At 49.1% G+C, this 16602-nt stretch overlaps 1 protein-coding gene across 4 annotated transcripts in view; it reads right to left on the reverse strand.

Annotated features, from left to right (window-relative positions):
• Positions 1-12208, reverse strand: part of NDRG4 (NDRG family member 4) — a 55885-nt gene extending 43677 nt beyond the window's left edge. Inside the window, exons 1-3 of one of the 4 annotated variants that reach the window (XM_088672099.1) lie at positions 11770-12208; positions 1736-1827; positions 342-386 (exon numbers count right to left, since the gene is read on the reverse strand). In XM_088672099.1, the coding sequence (XP_088528225.1) occupies positions 342-386; positions 1736-1804 (114 nt within the window). In that variant the 5' untranslated portion in view covers positions 1805-1827; positions 11770-12208. Of the gene's footprint in view, positions 1-341; positions 387-1735; positions 1828-11337; positions 11739-11769 lie in introns of those variants that run through there. The other 3 variants (XM_035118911.3, XM_035118909.3, XM_035118910.3) reach the window with 3 other exon arrangements.
• Between the last annotated feature and the right edge of the window lie 4394 nt (positions 12209-16602).

Consider the following 16602-nt stretch of genomic DNA (forward strand, 5'->3'; position numbering starts at 1 on the left):
TGCAACTCTGCTTGTTATCTGACTTTAAATAAACAAAAGCTGTCTTAAACATCACAAGTCATGTGGTTAATTGCATAAAAATCACTAGACACACCTGCCAGATGGGCTTTGCTAAACCACACATTTGGCTCCCACATTAGCTAAAAGAAACTGACCAATGGAAGCCCGGCCTGGCAGGTGACAACACCTTGAACAGCACACCTTTATTCAGACTTAATAGGTGCCTTTCCTTGCAGCCCCAAAATGCCATTTCTGACATTTTTAAGCCACCGGCCTGCATCTATTGAACCACGCTGAGCATGGCAGGCGCACAAAGGCAAGGAGAAGACATTGCAACTTACCTTCCAGTCTGTGTTCACTGCAGAGAGGAAAGTATCTGAATTCTCCTGGGAAGGAAACAGACCAATTCAAACCATTACTTCTCATACAGGCTATTATAGCTCACGACTATCTTCCAAGCCTACTGAGTGCACTCCCCAAACCTGGGACATCCCCACCATACTGTGTTTCATGAAAGGAGGATCATTCAGCTGCCTGTCACAGAAAGGTTGGGATCTATCCCGACTCTCTACAAATCGAGGTGGAGAACCTGAGGCACTCTAGATCGTCACTGGCAAACCTTGGCAATATAACAGCCATACAACCGCCAGCCTCCCTCTCAAATTTGCAGTTTAAGAGTAGGTGCAACTGCCTAGGAGAATCTCTGCCCATCTCTAGAGCACAGATTTTGGGAGGAAGGCTGGTTGGTCAACATGCTGGCCAGAGGCCGTGGCGTAGATGCCAAGTGGAAATTGGGAATTTGGCTGTGTGCTAGTGTGAAGTACCAAGTAGGCTTACCTCTCTCTCCTCAAGCCAGGAGAAAATGATAGTCAGCCAGTATTTGGAATTTCACTTGCACACACCTGTTTGGAGCTGGATTTAAATCAAGATATAAATATTTGCATATATATAATGGCAGAAGATAGCTTCCAAACTTCTTTGTTACTGACATGGCTCACCAGGTTTGTATCTTAAGTTCCTTATTGGTGGCATCAGCATCACATCAGAGGCCCACCTGTCAACACGTCCAGGAGAGTTTTGGCTTTTCCATCAGGCTCTGCTCATCCTCTTGTTTACTGGGAATCCACACTGAAGAAGGAATGGAGGGTGGTAGGCAGGGCCCTGCTTCCTGCTTCCTGCTTGTGGCCCAATGGCCATCTCTACACCCACATACATCCCTCTTGCCTCTGAGTGAGCAACTGGCAGCCTATGCAGTATAAAGGGGCTGAATTTGGTCCTGAAGCCACAGACCACAGATCTCCAGTGGAAGAGGTCTCTGGAATGAAAGTGATGGGTGTGTGACCAGCTCAACGTCACACTGGCACAAGTTTCAGGACAAGTATCTTAAGAACCTTGCTAGATAAGATCAAAGACCTACCTAGTCCATCAGCTTCATTTCCCCACTTGTCGATCAGATGCCTTTGAGAAGCCCAAAACTAGGGCTTTAAGGGAACAGTCCTTCCCAACTGTTGCTGACTTTCTGAGTAATTTCTCACTCAGGTATCTTTTGAATCTGAGACCATCATGGACACCGTTCCCAAAGCAGTTCGACAATGCACCAGTCCTGGGAAGAGCTTACATTTAAGTCCAGGGGTTGCTTGCCCTCTTGTCAATTCCATACACTTGTCAGCTACCACTTGGTTTGTCCCCTTTAAATGTTTTTTTGCTAAGTGATGCCAAATCCAGCAGGACTCACCAGCTCAGTGTCCTGCCCCCGAAGCAGTGGCTTCTCTTCTGTAAATCGCTGCTCATGCAGGCCAGCCATGGTCACTTCCTGCAGCAAAAGTCCTGCAGAAGGGGAAAATGCAAGCACAGCAGTCAGCACAGCCCCAGGGCTGCCCAAATCCTGACCCAGGCAGGAACCAGGCAGAACTTCCCTGGACCTCCTTACACTTCAGGTGGCAGAGCTTCCTGCTCAGGAGCAGGAAGTAAAGTTGGATTTGTCACTGTGCTTGGCATTCATAGAGCACTTTGCCCTGGATGGTTCACCCACATTAGCTCAGATTTGAGGGTGGACGGGAGAACACTGAGGTCAGGAGAATCATGGCTTGCCCAAGACTATTTGTGAAGAGAGTTGGTGGTCCACCCATGGCTTCATCTGCAGTTTCCCAGGTGGGAAGAGGCTTGCTAGAATGGGGATGCTGTTTCTCAGCTGGAGCAACTGGGAAAGAGGCCTCTCACACTCCATCCCATAACACTGCCCTTGTCTGCCCCGCTCCCCATTTTCTTCAAGTTTGTGCCTCTGGCTCCCACAGATTAGCTTCTTGAAGCCACCACCTCATCTGACTTCAGAAGAAAACCTCTCATTCAGGCCAACGGAGGTCCCAGCCTTACACAAGTTTTGCAGGAGGCCAAATAGCAGTGACTGGACAAGGACACAGCAACTCCCCATCCACAGAGATGCTGTGAGCCTCTGCCCCCAGTGTCCTGTTCCCATTGTTGTCCCTGCAGACCTTGCAGGTGTCTCCACAGGAAAAGGACAACCAGGTGACCTCCTGCACATGCTGCCAGAGCCAGATGCAAAAGGCCCAAGCCGAAAACAGAGACCATCTCATGTGAGCCTTGGCTTGGCTTTTTGCAGATTGCAGCGGCGGCAACTTGGAGAAGTTGAAAGAGAGAAAGAGAGCTGCTTCTTTGAGCCAGAAACAGGATACATTGGGGAGCTTTGTTGCCTGTTTGCAGTTAACTGACAAGAAGTCACATTCCCTGGGGAGGAAGGAGAATGTCTCATTTGGAGCTGTTGAGAGTATCTCCTGCATTGCAATTCATAATACACCCCACCAGCTTTGCCTGTTGCAAAATCTTCTGGCTTTCTGAGGAGCAGCTGGGGGTGGTAACCTGAACACGGGGAATAAGGAACATGCTCTGCTTCCTTCTGTTCATTAATGCATTGCAATTTTGTTGTACTTGCATTTTCTTTATTTGGGAGGGTTGTTTTATGGATTCCCATGTATTTTTTTAATATATACATATATATGGTATGAATCACTTTGGGTGCCTTTTGGGGAAGACATGGCAGGATAAATAAATAAGATTCAAATTAAACATACGTAAACTGCACTCTATCCCTCCCTGCTCCAGCTGAGGAGCCCAGTTCCACTCAGGGGAAACAAACTACACAGAACATTCTGACAGGCTAAGAACCCAGCCCTGTGGCATCTTGTGCCAGCCAAGAGGCACATGCAAGTGGGATGATGCCACAGGGCAGAATGGGCAGTGCCACCTATGTCTGAGACAGAGCACAGCCCTGGGAGGACGTTGCCACACCAGGGGCAGCAGGAGGGTTTGCCCACAGGCCATCCTGGGCCTGGAAGATGTAAGCCACTCACTGCAATGTGGTATTGACCCATTTGCACCTTTGCAGCCAGGAGGCAAGCACCTGGTGGAGACAGACTCTGGGACTCCCCCCTGCAGAACCCTTGGTCTGCACATGCTGTGCATAGTCCTTCACACAACCCCTTTTCATCCACCCTGACGGAGCAAAACCCAGAGCACAAACTGTGGGGAAGATCTAGTGCATGAAGCAAATGGGCAGAAGAAGATGGCATCATGTGGCGATTGCACAGTTCTTTCTCTCCAGGGAAGAGGGAGAAGTTGTGCGGGGTGTGTGTGTTAATTTTATTTTTATTGTTTATTACCTTTATGTAAGCCACCGTTTGGGGCACAGCCCGCTCAAGGTGTCTGGCATCTCATCAAAGCACACCAAGGTTCAAGGAGGAACCATCTAAAACAGCAGCAGTACAACATGCCTCCTTCATGGAGCCCAGAGCTATGCACATTTCTGGGGGCCCCAATGAGGCAACAATCTGGGCTGCAAACACCCACTCTCTGTCTTGCTGCATTGGGTAGCCCCAGCCAAGTAACACTAGAGTGCCGATTTCACTGCACACCAGAGAGGGTTTAGCACAGTAAGCAGAGGACAGGTGGAGGCAGGAAGCCTTCGGAATAGTCTCCCTCTGCAGCAGTTTACTAGGAATGGCCTCTGCATACCCTACAAAGCAGGCTTCATGATTGCCTGGTTCCTTTGGCTTTCCAGCAGTGCCCCTGAGTTGCTTGGGGGGCTACCAAGTCATGGGTAGAGTTGTTTGCCATCAATGATTCTGTTGCACTAAATCAGGAATTGGCATTGGCTTCCTATTCCAATGTGCTGAAAATCTCAACTTTTTTTTTTGAAAAAGCAAGTTTCTAGTCCTGAGGGAACAAGAGTTGGTAAACTCTCGCAGACTGGGCAGGGGCTGGGAAATGTTTCCAGTGGCACCGTTGATGCTCACCAAGCTGCCTTATCATGGGGCTAGCTCTCCTGACTCCTAAGGGCAGGGGAGTTTGGGTCAGAAGGAGCTGAATCTGCCTGCCTGGTGACACACAGAGGCGGGAACTGGGCTGGAGCCAGAGGGCCTCTGCACTTGGGTAGAAACTCATGAAGCTGTCTGCAAAAGAAGGGAAGCCAGGTGACGCCAGAGGGACCCCCAGAGGGCAAGTGATTCTGCAGGGAGTGGGAGCCAAGGGGAAAGGAGAAGAGATGACCAGCTAGCTCAGGGCATAGCTAGGCAAGGGGGTGGGGTGGGGGCTCAGTCACAGGATAGAAGCCTGGGGGAAGGATATGCCAGGAAAAGGAGACTTGCTGGGGAGGGAGGGATGAAGAGGAAGACCCAGCAGTCTAAGCACCAAGGGTAGGTATCAGAGAGTGAGAGAAGGTGGGTGGGAGGCTGCCATGGTCCAGGCCTGCTCTGCAAGGCTGTGTTTTTGGCAGGCCCTCCTGTGTTCTGCCAACTACAGATGCTGGAAGGAGCAGGACACCTGGGAGGAGGAATTTTCCCTCTCCACCCAAAGCAAGTCCAGATGGTATCGCAAAGGTTGTTGGGGTTTTTTTGCCTCGTGATCAGAAGCCAGGAGAGGAAGCCACCACTGCTTTTCCATAGCCAGATCCTGCATTATTATTCATTCATTCATTCATTCATTCATTCATTCATTCATTCATTCATTCATTCCCCACCCATCTGGCTGGATTTCCCCAGCCACTCTGGGTGGCATTGATACCTTCTCTCACTCTTGCCTGCCTGCTGGCTTCCTTCAGCAGAACACCCTTCACAAATAATACTAATTATAATAATTATTTATTTATACCCTGCCCATCTGGCTGGGTTTACCCAGCCACTCTGGGCAGCTCCCAATCGAATATTAAAAACACAATACAGCATTAAACATTAAAAACTTCCCTAAACAGGGCTGCCTTCAGATGTCTTTTAAAAGTAGGATAGTTGCTTATTTCCTTGACCTATGATGGGAGGGCGTTCCACAGGGCAGGCACCACTACTAAGAGGGCCCTCTGCCTGGTTCTACCTATGATGTGGCATCGCAGCTCACACATACCCATGTTTTGCCTCATGGTGACAGTGCTGCAGCTTTACGATGTCAAATAGGGTGTGAGACAGACCCCTCAGACCTGTGAGGTTTGCCAGGCATTCTGTTCTGACCCACGCTTGGGGCAGCAAGAGGTCCTACCCTGATGGGAGTCACCTCGTCATTGCAAACCGAGCTGGGCTCCTCTGTTAAGGGAGCGAGCGGACTACATCCTATCCCCTGCTGCATCCAGGTCCTAGTATCGCTCTGAGGGAGGTCTCTGAGCTCTCCTAAGTCATTCCATGGAGCCCCCAGACCCCTCTCCTTTTCATACTGCCCCTGCCTAAGAATGCAGCTGTCCCATTTCTCTCAGACCTGAAGGAGGGAGGCTTGTATATGTTGACGGCAAGAGAGGATGGACAGAGTGGCTGAAGAGGGAGGGTTTGAGCAAGGACAAAAGTCCAAGGACAGAAAGAAGAGGTAGGACAAGGCAACCAGAGTTTTAAAGGTTAGAACATGAAATCAGCCCAGGTACATAAGAGGAAAGGAAGCCTTGATAGCATTGCTAAGAATAGCACCAGGAGGAAATGTCCCCAAATACTGATATTAAACTGATAAATTTCAAGGCCAACTATACAGCTGCACTTAAGCAAAAGCTTGGCTATGAATGAGGAGGTACTCCAGTCCATTCATTTATTGAGCCTTCCTTTATTGCTTTAGGCACATCTTTACAAGAACTGATTTGTTGGAAGGAACACATTTGATAGCACATCTGCAATTACTGCACTGGAAGCCACCCGATACTGGGTCAGATTAGCTAGTACTTAGTCCATCTAGCTAGTATAGCTGTACCTTGGAAGTTGAACAGAATCCATTCCGGAAGTCCGTTCAACTTCTAAAACGTTCAAAAACCAAAGTGCGGCTTCTGATTGGCTGCAGGAAGCTCCTGCAGCCAATTGGAAGCCCCGTCGAATGTTTGTGTTCCAAAAATAGTTTGCAAACCGAACAGTCATTCTGTTTGCGGCATTCAGGAGCCCAAACGTTTGACAAACTAAGCTGTTCCAAAACCAGAGGTACGACTGTACTGCCAACCAGCGACTCTCCAGGGTTTCAGGCAGGGGACCATTCCCAGCCCTACCTGGAGATGCTGTCAAGATTGTACATGGGACCTTCTAGATAGAAAGCAGATGCTCTACACTGAACTGCAGCCTTTCTCATTTTAGAGAATGCATAATACATGCAAGAAAATGTCTGAAAAGGCATTTGATCTGTCATTGCTCTGGACATTTCACAGCCAGTCCTGGTAAAGCTTATAACAGGTAAAGGTAAAGGGACCCCTGACAATTAGGTCCAGTCGTGACCGACTCTGGGGTTGCGGCGCTCATCTCGCATTATTGGCCGAGGGAGCCGGCGTATAGCTTCCGGTCATGTGGCCAGCATGACAAAGCCGCTCTGGCAAACCAGAGCAGCACATGGAAACGCCGTTTACCTTCCCGCTGTAGCGGTTCCTATTTATCTACTTGTATTTTGACGTACTTTCGAACTGCTAGGTTGGCAGGAGCTGGGACCAAGCAACGGGAGCTCACCCCGTCACAGGGATTCGAACCGCCAACCTTCTGATCAGCAAGTCCTAGGCTCAGTGGTTTAACCACAGCGCCACCTGGGTCCCAAAAGCTTATAACAACAAGGGTATAATTTTGTCATTTAAAGACAGTGCTTGGTGGTTTTCAAGATTAAATATCAGAAATGATTAAGTCCCAAGGTTTGCTTTGAACATTTACACTAGGGCCTCAATAAAGGCCATCCTTTCCCAATGAAAAATGGAGATGGAGATGAAATGTAGCCACTGAAGGCTCTCCATTGGCCTTGCCAGGTTTTCCTCTCCCTTTATTACTTGTAGGCCCACCCCTCTGCAACTTTCTCTAGGGTCCCTACCTGTGACTTCATCTCTTCTAAATTTGTTTCTGTCAGTCACCCGAAGTTCTCCTACTCAACATCTCTCTCTTCATTCAATCCCCAGCAGGAAATCCTTCCCTTCTGCAAAGCATCATATTCTCTGATCCAAAGTTCTCTTGTGCATAGGAGCAATACAAGCAAAGCACCCTTCCTGCTGTTTCCTACTATTACTTGCTAAAACAACTTCTACATGCACTCCATTTCCACAGGGATGATATATACTGCTTCCCTGCCTGTACCTTGACTTGTAATCCAACACACTCTTTAAAAAGAAAAAGAAAAAGATTATTCTCTATATGAATGCCACTTTCAGAAACTGGAATGTTCAGAACTGGATGTGTCCATCACACTAATGGCACCTCAATCCCAAAGTACAGATAATCTCTCTCAGCAGCTTCATTGAGAAGTTCAACAGGATGAGTGCTAAGGACAATCCTAGTGGGACATCCCAGTACAGTCCCCAAGGAGCAGAGTCAGCATACCCAATCACCCATCCTGCGTCCATCCAGACCAGGTGGAATGGAGCCAAAGGAGAGTCATCCCCCAGCCCCCAAGTGAGATCTGGAGGTGCTGTGAAAGAATGGTATGATTCACATTATCAAAAGCCACTGGGAGGTTTTAGAAGATCAACATTGTCTGTATTATGGCTGTCAAGCTCAAGACCAGCCTTTGCCAAACTTCTGCCTTTCAGATGTTGGGAACTGCACTTCGATCAGCCTCAGCCACACGCAAGACGAAGGTAATCCACCAGGACTATCATGTCCCCTGTTTTAGGGTCTGGGGAGGATGCAGGTGACACACCAGTTGACTTTCTTGAGAGGGAACCCTCAGCACCCCTTCTACACTCTCCCGTTTGAGCACATGGCTCTTCCATCATTCTCACCATGACTCTACAGCTTTCTCCAGTTTCTCCTGCTCCCTAACCTTGCAGGAGCAGACACTTGAAGACTCATGGGCCTTTGCTTACACTGTCGGCAAAGGACGGATTATGGGAAGAGAAGGCCCTGCCTACCTTTAGATGACTGCTGAGGCAAACCGCCTGGTCTCCCTGGGAGCTGTCCAAGGTTGTGAACCACCTTGTCTTGGAAGAAGCTCCGGAAATCAGTAATTCCTGCAGGCCCCAACCAAGCCTCAGCAAAACAGGGCAAAGACAACAATTTCTGTCTCTGATGCACACTTACAAGCCAGACTGAAGTGGAACAAGATTAATAAATGCCTTATTTTGAGATTTCAACAAGGACTAGAACCTCCGGGTGCTTTTTATATAATTTGGCATTATGTAAAATGCATATATAGAGGAACCATCATTTTCAAGACAAACCTCGTCACCAGCCTAGCAAATCTGGAACTAGACTTGATAATCTGGTAACACTGATAGTCTTTACTTGGACTTGGTTATTTTAACCCAGTGTGCTACATGCCTACTTTATAGTTTTGTTTTTCATCTTTTAATTTTCATCTGTTGTCATATTCTCTTTTTTATATACATCATATAATGAAATAATAATAGAAATAATAAAAGAGAGAGAGAAGAAATGAATACAGTAGTTCTGCTGCCACAGGTCTAAAGCCGGCCAAGCCCCCTTAACTGATAGAATTGGTTTTTTGAGACGAGAACAAATCACTCCTTCCTTACGAGAATGCAGGAAACAGACACAGACACACACTTTGTTTGCTTTGACCTGTAGCACTAGAGGCTACCTATTGCTGTCTTTCACCAACCACAAGGGACAGAGATCTACACTACATGTTGCAGCCTACACAGCACCAAGCAACCAGTCAATGTCATTGAGGGGAGCCAGAGTGTTGCAACCCAAGCAACAGGGACCTGCCAGCATTTCTGAGCCCTCTGCAGCAGGCTCCATTTGAGTTGGAGCATCAAAGCTGGAGCTGAGACAAGTGGTTTTATTTTATCAGCAAAAAAGCCAAGTAAAAAAGGTCACAGTGGAGCTAATGATGTTTCACCTTCTTGGGACATAAATTCAGAGGTTGAAATGCCCCTTGGCACCAGGAAGAGATCTGCTGGACATTATGCAGCTGATTTGATGCTGGTGGAGAAAAAAAGTACGGTACTTCCTCTCTGCCACCACCAGTAGCAGCACCTCAAAGGCCTTGCAAGAGGGCTCTGGGGCACACTTAACCAAATCCAATTCAAGTCTTCCACCATTATTTCATTAGCTGCAGGCAAACTGCTCATGGCTAGTTTGGCCACCCCTGTTGAAGTGTAGGAGAGTGACAACAGAGCAATGGTTTTGAACAGTCCAGGAGGTACCAAACTTATTTTAAAAAAACAAGAATCTTGAGTCCACCCATTAGCTCCTATTTTAAAATTGGCTAAGGTGCTTCCAAGCAATAATCACTGTAAAATGCTTTCTGTAGGAATCTTTTCACTAGCCTATATTTACATGGCTTAAAAATACTAACGGCATGTAATTTTTGAACCCCCTTTCACATGCCCTGCCTTTAAAAAAATAATAATACATGACTTGGGGAATGGTAAATCCCTGCTCTGAATCTTCCATCCTAACCCAGATCAATGCAATATGAGTTGTGAAGCTTGCTTAGCAACGGTCTAGGCCAGGCATCCCCAAACTTTGGCCCTCCAGGTGTTTTGTACTACAATTCCCATCATCCCTGACCACTGGTCCTGTTAGTGAGGGATCATGGGAGTTGCAGGCCAAAACATCTGGAGGGCCGCAGTTTGGGGATGCCTGATCTAGGCTCTCTTGAAGGTGTCGGCTGCAAAGGAATTGTCTCCTGTGACTTTGCACCTCCTTTGCAGAAAGGGTTGCACATTTGGAAGCATAGGACTTGATGGCAATTGGTGGTGTGTAACCATAGCAATGTTCTGACACCAACCAATGTTCCCCAACCAATGCCCTCCAGATGGCTTTGACCGCCCCCGCCAGAGAATCTTGGGAATGGTAGTTCACCCCTTGTCGAGCTACAGTTCCCTGCACCCTTAAGAAACTGAAGTTCCAAGGATCTTTATGGGGAGAAACTATGTGCTTTGGACATATGGTGAGTAGGCAGCTTCAGCCTATAAGGAGAGCAGAGTGCGGAGGTTGAGTTGTGCTTTGAAGCAGGTCTCTGCTCCAAAACAAATTCTCAGTGCGAGGGCTTACCCTGATCACATGTGAAATAATAAAACCACACCTCTGAGCATGTGCAGAGTGTGCACCCACCTCACCAACAGGTATGACAGTGTTCAAGGGCCATAGCTCAATGGTCGTTAGAGCATCCTCTTTACATTCAAAAGGTCCCAGGGTCAGTTCCCAGCATCTCCAGGAGATAACCCTGGTCAAATCCTGCCAGTTGGTGGACAATGTGAAGCTAGATGAACCCAAGGCCTGACTCAGGATAAGGCAGTTTGATTTCTATGACCACAACTCCAAATAGTCCCAGCCAGCAGGGTCTGCTAGGAGTTGTAGTGAAAAAAAAACACCTGGAGAGTCATAGGTTGGAAAACGCAGCGTATGCCATGGACCAAACTTGGACCCCCGCCAGGGCATCTGCCGCTGTACCACTGAGTCACAGCCCTCCCATGGGAAATCATGGAGGCTGCCTTGAGCAGAGGCTCCCTCCAGGGCTGCCTGCAAACCCTTTTACACCCTCACAGTTCGCCAAGTAAGGTGGGGGGAGAGAATGCCACTCTCAGGGTCCCTTGGCACAACAACCCCCCCCAAATGCCAGCATTAGCTATTTAGGAAATGAGGTACAAGGGGAGGCATTAGGGAGCACACACCCCTTGCCAAATTACCCCACCTTGACACACTGGAGCTGGGGAGAGGGCTTTGGATCTGCAGCCCCCGCTGCCTCCTGGTCTCCCCTTGGGGTGGGGGGAGTGTCCACCGCAGCTGTGCCAGCCTGGCTCCCCAGCGCAGCTGCATCAAATTCAGAAGAGGCACGGGGGCGGGGGTGGGGGAGCCTCCTAAGCTGGAGCAACCGCCCACACCCCACGACCTCGGAGAGCCTGCAGGAAACAGAGGGGCGTCGGATTACCTGTCAGCAATTCTATCTTATGTCCCAAAACCTTCATAGTGGCGGCGGCGGCGGCGAGAGAGCGAGCGCTTGCGAGGCAGGCGGCGAGAGACAAAGGCTGCTCCCAAGCTAGCCAGACTGCTCACTGCGGCTGGGCAGGCAGCGAGCAAGCGGGCATCGCTCCAGCGGGGAAGGCGAGGAAGAGGGCGGGGGAGGGAAGGAAGGATGGATGAATGGGGGGGGGGGAGATGCCAAGCCCGTCGGTTGGCCAAGCAACGTCAGCGCGGGGGGGGGATGAAGAGGACCGTGGGCGGGGGGGACAACCCCCCCCCGCATTCCCGTTGCCATGTCGTGCTGCGGGAGGCGGCGGCGGCATCCTCTACACCCCACTCCGCCGTCGGCCAAGCTCCATTTCGGTCTCCAAGACGATAGGGAGGCGGGTCTACTACTTACAGCCCAGAGCAGGTGGTTCCCTCCCTCGGTGCTGAGCCAGGCCGGGGTCTCCTCCGTCTGCTACGGAGGGGCCGTCCCGGCGCGGCCTCCCGCGTTGCAGGCGCCTGGGAGCGGGGCGTCGGTGGCTGGCAGGAGGACAGAGCCGCTGCTGCGCTCGGACGGGAGGCCGCCCGGTTTAAATGGGGGAGGAGGCGCCGCCGCTGCGTCAGGAGAGGGAGGGGGAGGGTCTCGTGGCCTCGGCCTGCAGCCCGCCTTCCCACTCTCCGTCGCAACGGCGGCGGTTGCTAGGGACGCGCCGTCGGGGCTCTTCCCCCCCAAGCGACAGAGGGAGCTGCCTTCCCCCGAGTCCGTAGCTCATCTAGCTCAACATTGTCTACCCTGACTGGCAGCAAGGGCTCTCTCCCAGCCCTCTCCGGAGATGCCGTCGGGGATTGAGAGCAAGGCTGGCGCTCTGCGGCTGAGCCTGGCTGGGTGCTTGGACCTTCGACGGACAGAGGCGCTCGGGAACTGGGAAGGCAAGCCAGTCCGAGCGCGGCCAGACACTCCTTCCCTCTCTTCGAGCTGCAGAAGCAGCCGTCGGCGGAATTATCTTTCCGGTCCGGAGGGCCGCCCCCGGGAAAGTGCTAGCAAGGCAGCCGGAGAAACCGGGTTCCCGGGCTTGGTCCGGGGAGGAATCGCAGCTCCAGGCCGAACGCCCGCAGCAATGATTCTCAGCCCGCCCCCAGACCTTCTCTCTCCGCCACCCCGACGTGTCTGGCCCTGCCGACGCTGTGCTAGGCCCCACTCCAGGGGCGGGTGGGGGAGCACAAGGCGTCCCGTCTGCCGCCAAGAGGGGTCCTGGCTGAGAAGGCTTGGTCCCCTGAAGTTCACCCCTGACCCCGAATTGGGTGAAGGGCCTTTTTGCCTTCCCATCTTTCACCTTTGGCGTCCATTTTCCCTGAAACGCAAGTGTCCAAGTTTGCTTTTACCAAAGAGCAAGTTGTCTCCTGCATCTTCCCAATCTAATGATAGTCTGATAGTTCTTATTTGCAACCTTTTGACCTACCTCATCAAATATGGATAATGATGACACACTGTGATCTGGGTCTAGTATCTGAGGCATGATAAGTTTCATTTCCTATCTCTCACTCCACACCCCACTCCCAGAATTCCTTTATCTTCTCACATGACCACCACTTATGGAAAAACAGTAGGGACCTGACTCTTCACAGCCACTCCAGCATAGTGGACTATTAGCATTTGAAATTCTAACAAGAGTGAGAGGAAGCGAGGTGTTCTCTCTCATTCAGGATGACACTGACCAGAACAGAAATGGGTCCCAGATTTGCTTCCACTTTATCAGCTCAATTTCAAAGTCCTGCTCCCACAGCTGCCTTGGGGAGTGTCTAATACCTCTGTGGCAACTCGCAATAAAATCTTTAAAAAACCTAAAGAAATAAGAATACAACAGTATTCTATAATAATACAGCACTATTCTATAATAATACAGCATTTGGAAACTTTTAAAATACTCATAAATTTCAAAAATTCATATTCAAGGGAAACCCATGTTAACTAGAATCAGCCATATCTTATAGCCCATACAAACATACTCACTGTGTGGTTTAGCAACTGCATTCTTTTTTACCTTAATAAGCCTTTGAGGACCCAGGTGGCGTTGTGGTTAAACCACTGAGCCTAGGGCTTGCTGATCAGAATGTCAGTGTTTCGAATCCCTGTGATGGGGTGAGCTCCCGTTGCTTGGTCCCAGCTCCTGCCAACCTAGCAGTTCGAAAGCACGTCAAAATGCAAGTAGATAAATAGGAACCGCTACAGCGGGAAGGTAAACAGCGTTTCCATGTGCTGCTCTGGTTTGCCAGAAGTGGCTTTGTCATGCTGGCCACATGACCTGGAAGCTATACGCCGGCTCCCTCGGCCAATAATGCGAGATGAGCGCGCAACCCCAGAGTTGGTCACGACTGGACCTAATGGTCAGGGGTCCCTTTACCTAAGCCTTTGATAAAGGCAATTGTGCCAAAATGTGCTGGGCATATTTAACAATGAAGCATTCCCTTTGTTTGGGCATCTTTGAGACACATTTCTCTCTTCCCCTTCCCCATTCTGCACCTTTTAGGTTAGAGAAAAATACTCAGGTGGGTTGTGGCATTCAATTATGGGCATCCCTGGATGCAGAAGATTATCTGGAATCCATTTTAATCTGGTTCCCAAATCCCATGTCACTTTTTATTTTTAAACTAAAGCAGCATTGGTCTCGCTAGTGGACGACCTTCGCAAGGAAAGGGACATAGAGAGTGTGACTCTATTGATTACCCTGGACCTCTCAGTGTGGCTTTCGATACCATCGACCATTATATCCTAATGGACCAGCTGGCTGGGAGGGAACTGGGGGCACTGGAGTCCAGTGGTTCCAGTCAAACCTGACATGCTGGTTGCAGAGGGAGATGCAAGGAGGCTAGTGCTTCACCCCAGGCTGGTGTTGCTGCTACTAAGGGTTATACAGAGTGTTTCCTGTGCTGTATAAAACTACTAGAGAAACTACTAGAGGAAATTAGGAATTTAAAGGGAGGTGCTGGTAGTAAGCTTATAGCAGTTCATTTCCCCTTTCATCAAATGTAGGTGAGGCCAGGGGTAGCCTGAAAAGGGGTCTGGAGCTATTGCATTGGGAGACAGAGACCAATAAATTGCAACTTTATACATTTAAGGCAGCTTTTATCAACCTAGTGCCCTCCAGATATTGTTGGAGTCCAACTCCCATCAGCCCCAGGGCACATGGTCAATAGTAAAGGTTGATGGGAAATGGAGTCTAGCAATATCTGAAAGTACATGGGTTCCCCTCCCCTGCCACAGAACCATAGAGTGGAAAGGGACCATGGAGATCACCAGAATGCAAAATCTTCAATACATGATTTGCAGTTATATCTCTGGCAAACAGGCTGGGCTTCAAGCCTTTGCTTCAGTATTTCCAGTGGAGGAAAGCCAACCAGTCCCCAAAGCAGTCTTCCCCACGCTCAGCTTTTACCAGTAGCAAGTTTCTTCTTGCATTTCACTGCTGTGAAGGTTTCATAATAAGAGCTTCACTACATCAGAAGAGCCTGCTGGATCAGGCCAGTGCCCCACCTAGTCCAGTATCCTGTTCTCATAGTAGCCAACCAGATGCCTGACGGAAACATGCAAGCAGGACCCAAGCACAAGAGCACCCTCCCTTCCTGCAGCTTCCAGCAACTGGTATTCAGAAGCATTGCTGCTTCCAACTGCATAACCATCATGACTACTAGCCATTGATGCTCCTCATCCTCTATGAAATTGTCTAATTTAAATCCATTTGTGTTGGTGGCCATCACTGCCTCCTTGTGGTCAGGTTTTGCAAAGCTCTGTGCACCGGGGTTTGCAAGCTCAGGTGATCAGCTGATGTTTCATCTTGCAAGACCTGGTAGTCAACTGATGCCCAGGGCTTGGGTCAGCTACAAACCTGCGAACCCTCTTTCAGCTGAGCCAGGACCTTACCCCCACCCCACCCTTGACATCATATACAACATCATGTGTAGGACAGGTGAGTGTGGCTTAGCCAGATGGGGAGCCCTAGTGGGCCTCATTAACCCCTGAGGCTGGCGGTTGCCCACCACTGCTGTAACTCAATAAACAGTCATGCAGTTAAAATACGGGTAGCTAGGACATCACATTGCAGGCATGTCACATTTGGGCTAGCGTAAACCTGAGGTTTTGAATCAAAGTTTGCACTGGAGGCTTCCTAGATTGTTACACAAAGGTGCTGGGCTTTGCAAGATTATCAGCTCTCTCCTCTATGAATCTCTGTTGGAAATCAAAATAGAAGTTAGTGCATTGCTAGTTAAATGTCATGAAGACTTGTGCTTTGTTCAGGTTATGTGGAAGTATGTAACAATGACTTGACTGAAAGTTATGAGAAGAGCTAAGGCAAAAAAGGAAGCACCTGTAAAAGGACATTGTGACCTGGCCATTGTGCTCTGGTATGGATTTATCTACTTTTCAGCATGCTTTTTAAAATCCCAATAAGTAGATGTTTCCCCCCACATTGCTTTTAGCTCAGCCAAGCAAAGATAAACTAATTAGGGTTATAATTACATAAGCAGTTTTATTTTGTTTCTTTCACCACATGGAGAGATCCATGTGGTTATACGGATTGAGTAGCAGCAGGAAGCTGGACTGTCCAGCTGAGGAATGTCAGGTTTAAGGTTGGTTCATAATTGAAATGTACGGCCCAAGTGTCACATAGAGGAGGTGCACCACTTGGTTGGAAAAGAAATAACGCCCCCCCCCAAAAAAAACTGCCCATGATTGAAGGATTGCCAAGCGAGGGCCACTGAAATGCTTTTGGCTTCAAACTTGGGTTGTCCTGTTGGCTGATCATTAGCACTGGCATTCCCTCTTGTGACCATAATTGGCTAAAAACCTCTGAATAGCAATGTTCCATCAATGAGCAGCTCACTAACTTTACAACACCTCGGAAGTGCTGTCAAAAAAAGATGCAATTGATAAAGATGGGAATTACCACGTTGTTATTGTTGACACCCATTTGCCACTTTTGGTGAGCCAAATAGACCCTCCAAGTGGATCACAGTTAAAACCCACAATATAGGGATAATTTTACAGAACTGATGCAAGTATTACTGAGATACTATATATAAAGCCTTTGGAACACTTGAGATGTTAATATAGGAACTTATTTTTATTTTTTGCTGAGGACAATTGCGTTGCCCACTGCGAACTTACATCTGTGTTTCAAAAGAGGCAGACATTCATAGCCTATAACCAGTGGTAGCAGCAAGAGCAACTGCTGTGCACTAGTGAGAATCA

This window comes from Zootoca vivipara, chromosome 6, assembly GCF_965207765.1.
Source record: "Zootoca vivipara chromosome 6, rZooViv2.hap1.1, whole genome shotgun sequence".
Classification (NCBI taxonomy): Eukaryota; Metazoa; Chordata; class Lepidosauria; order Squamata; family Lacertidae; genus Zootoca; species Zootoca vivipara.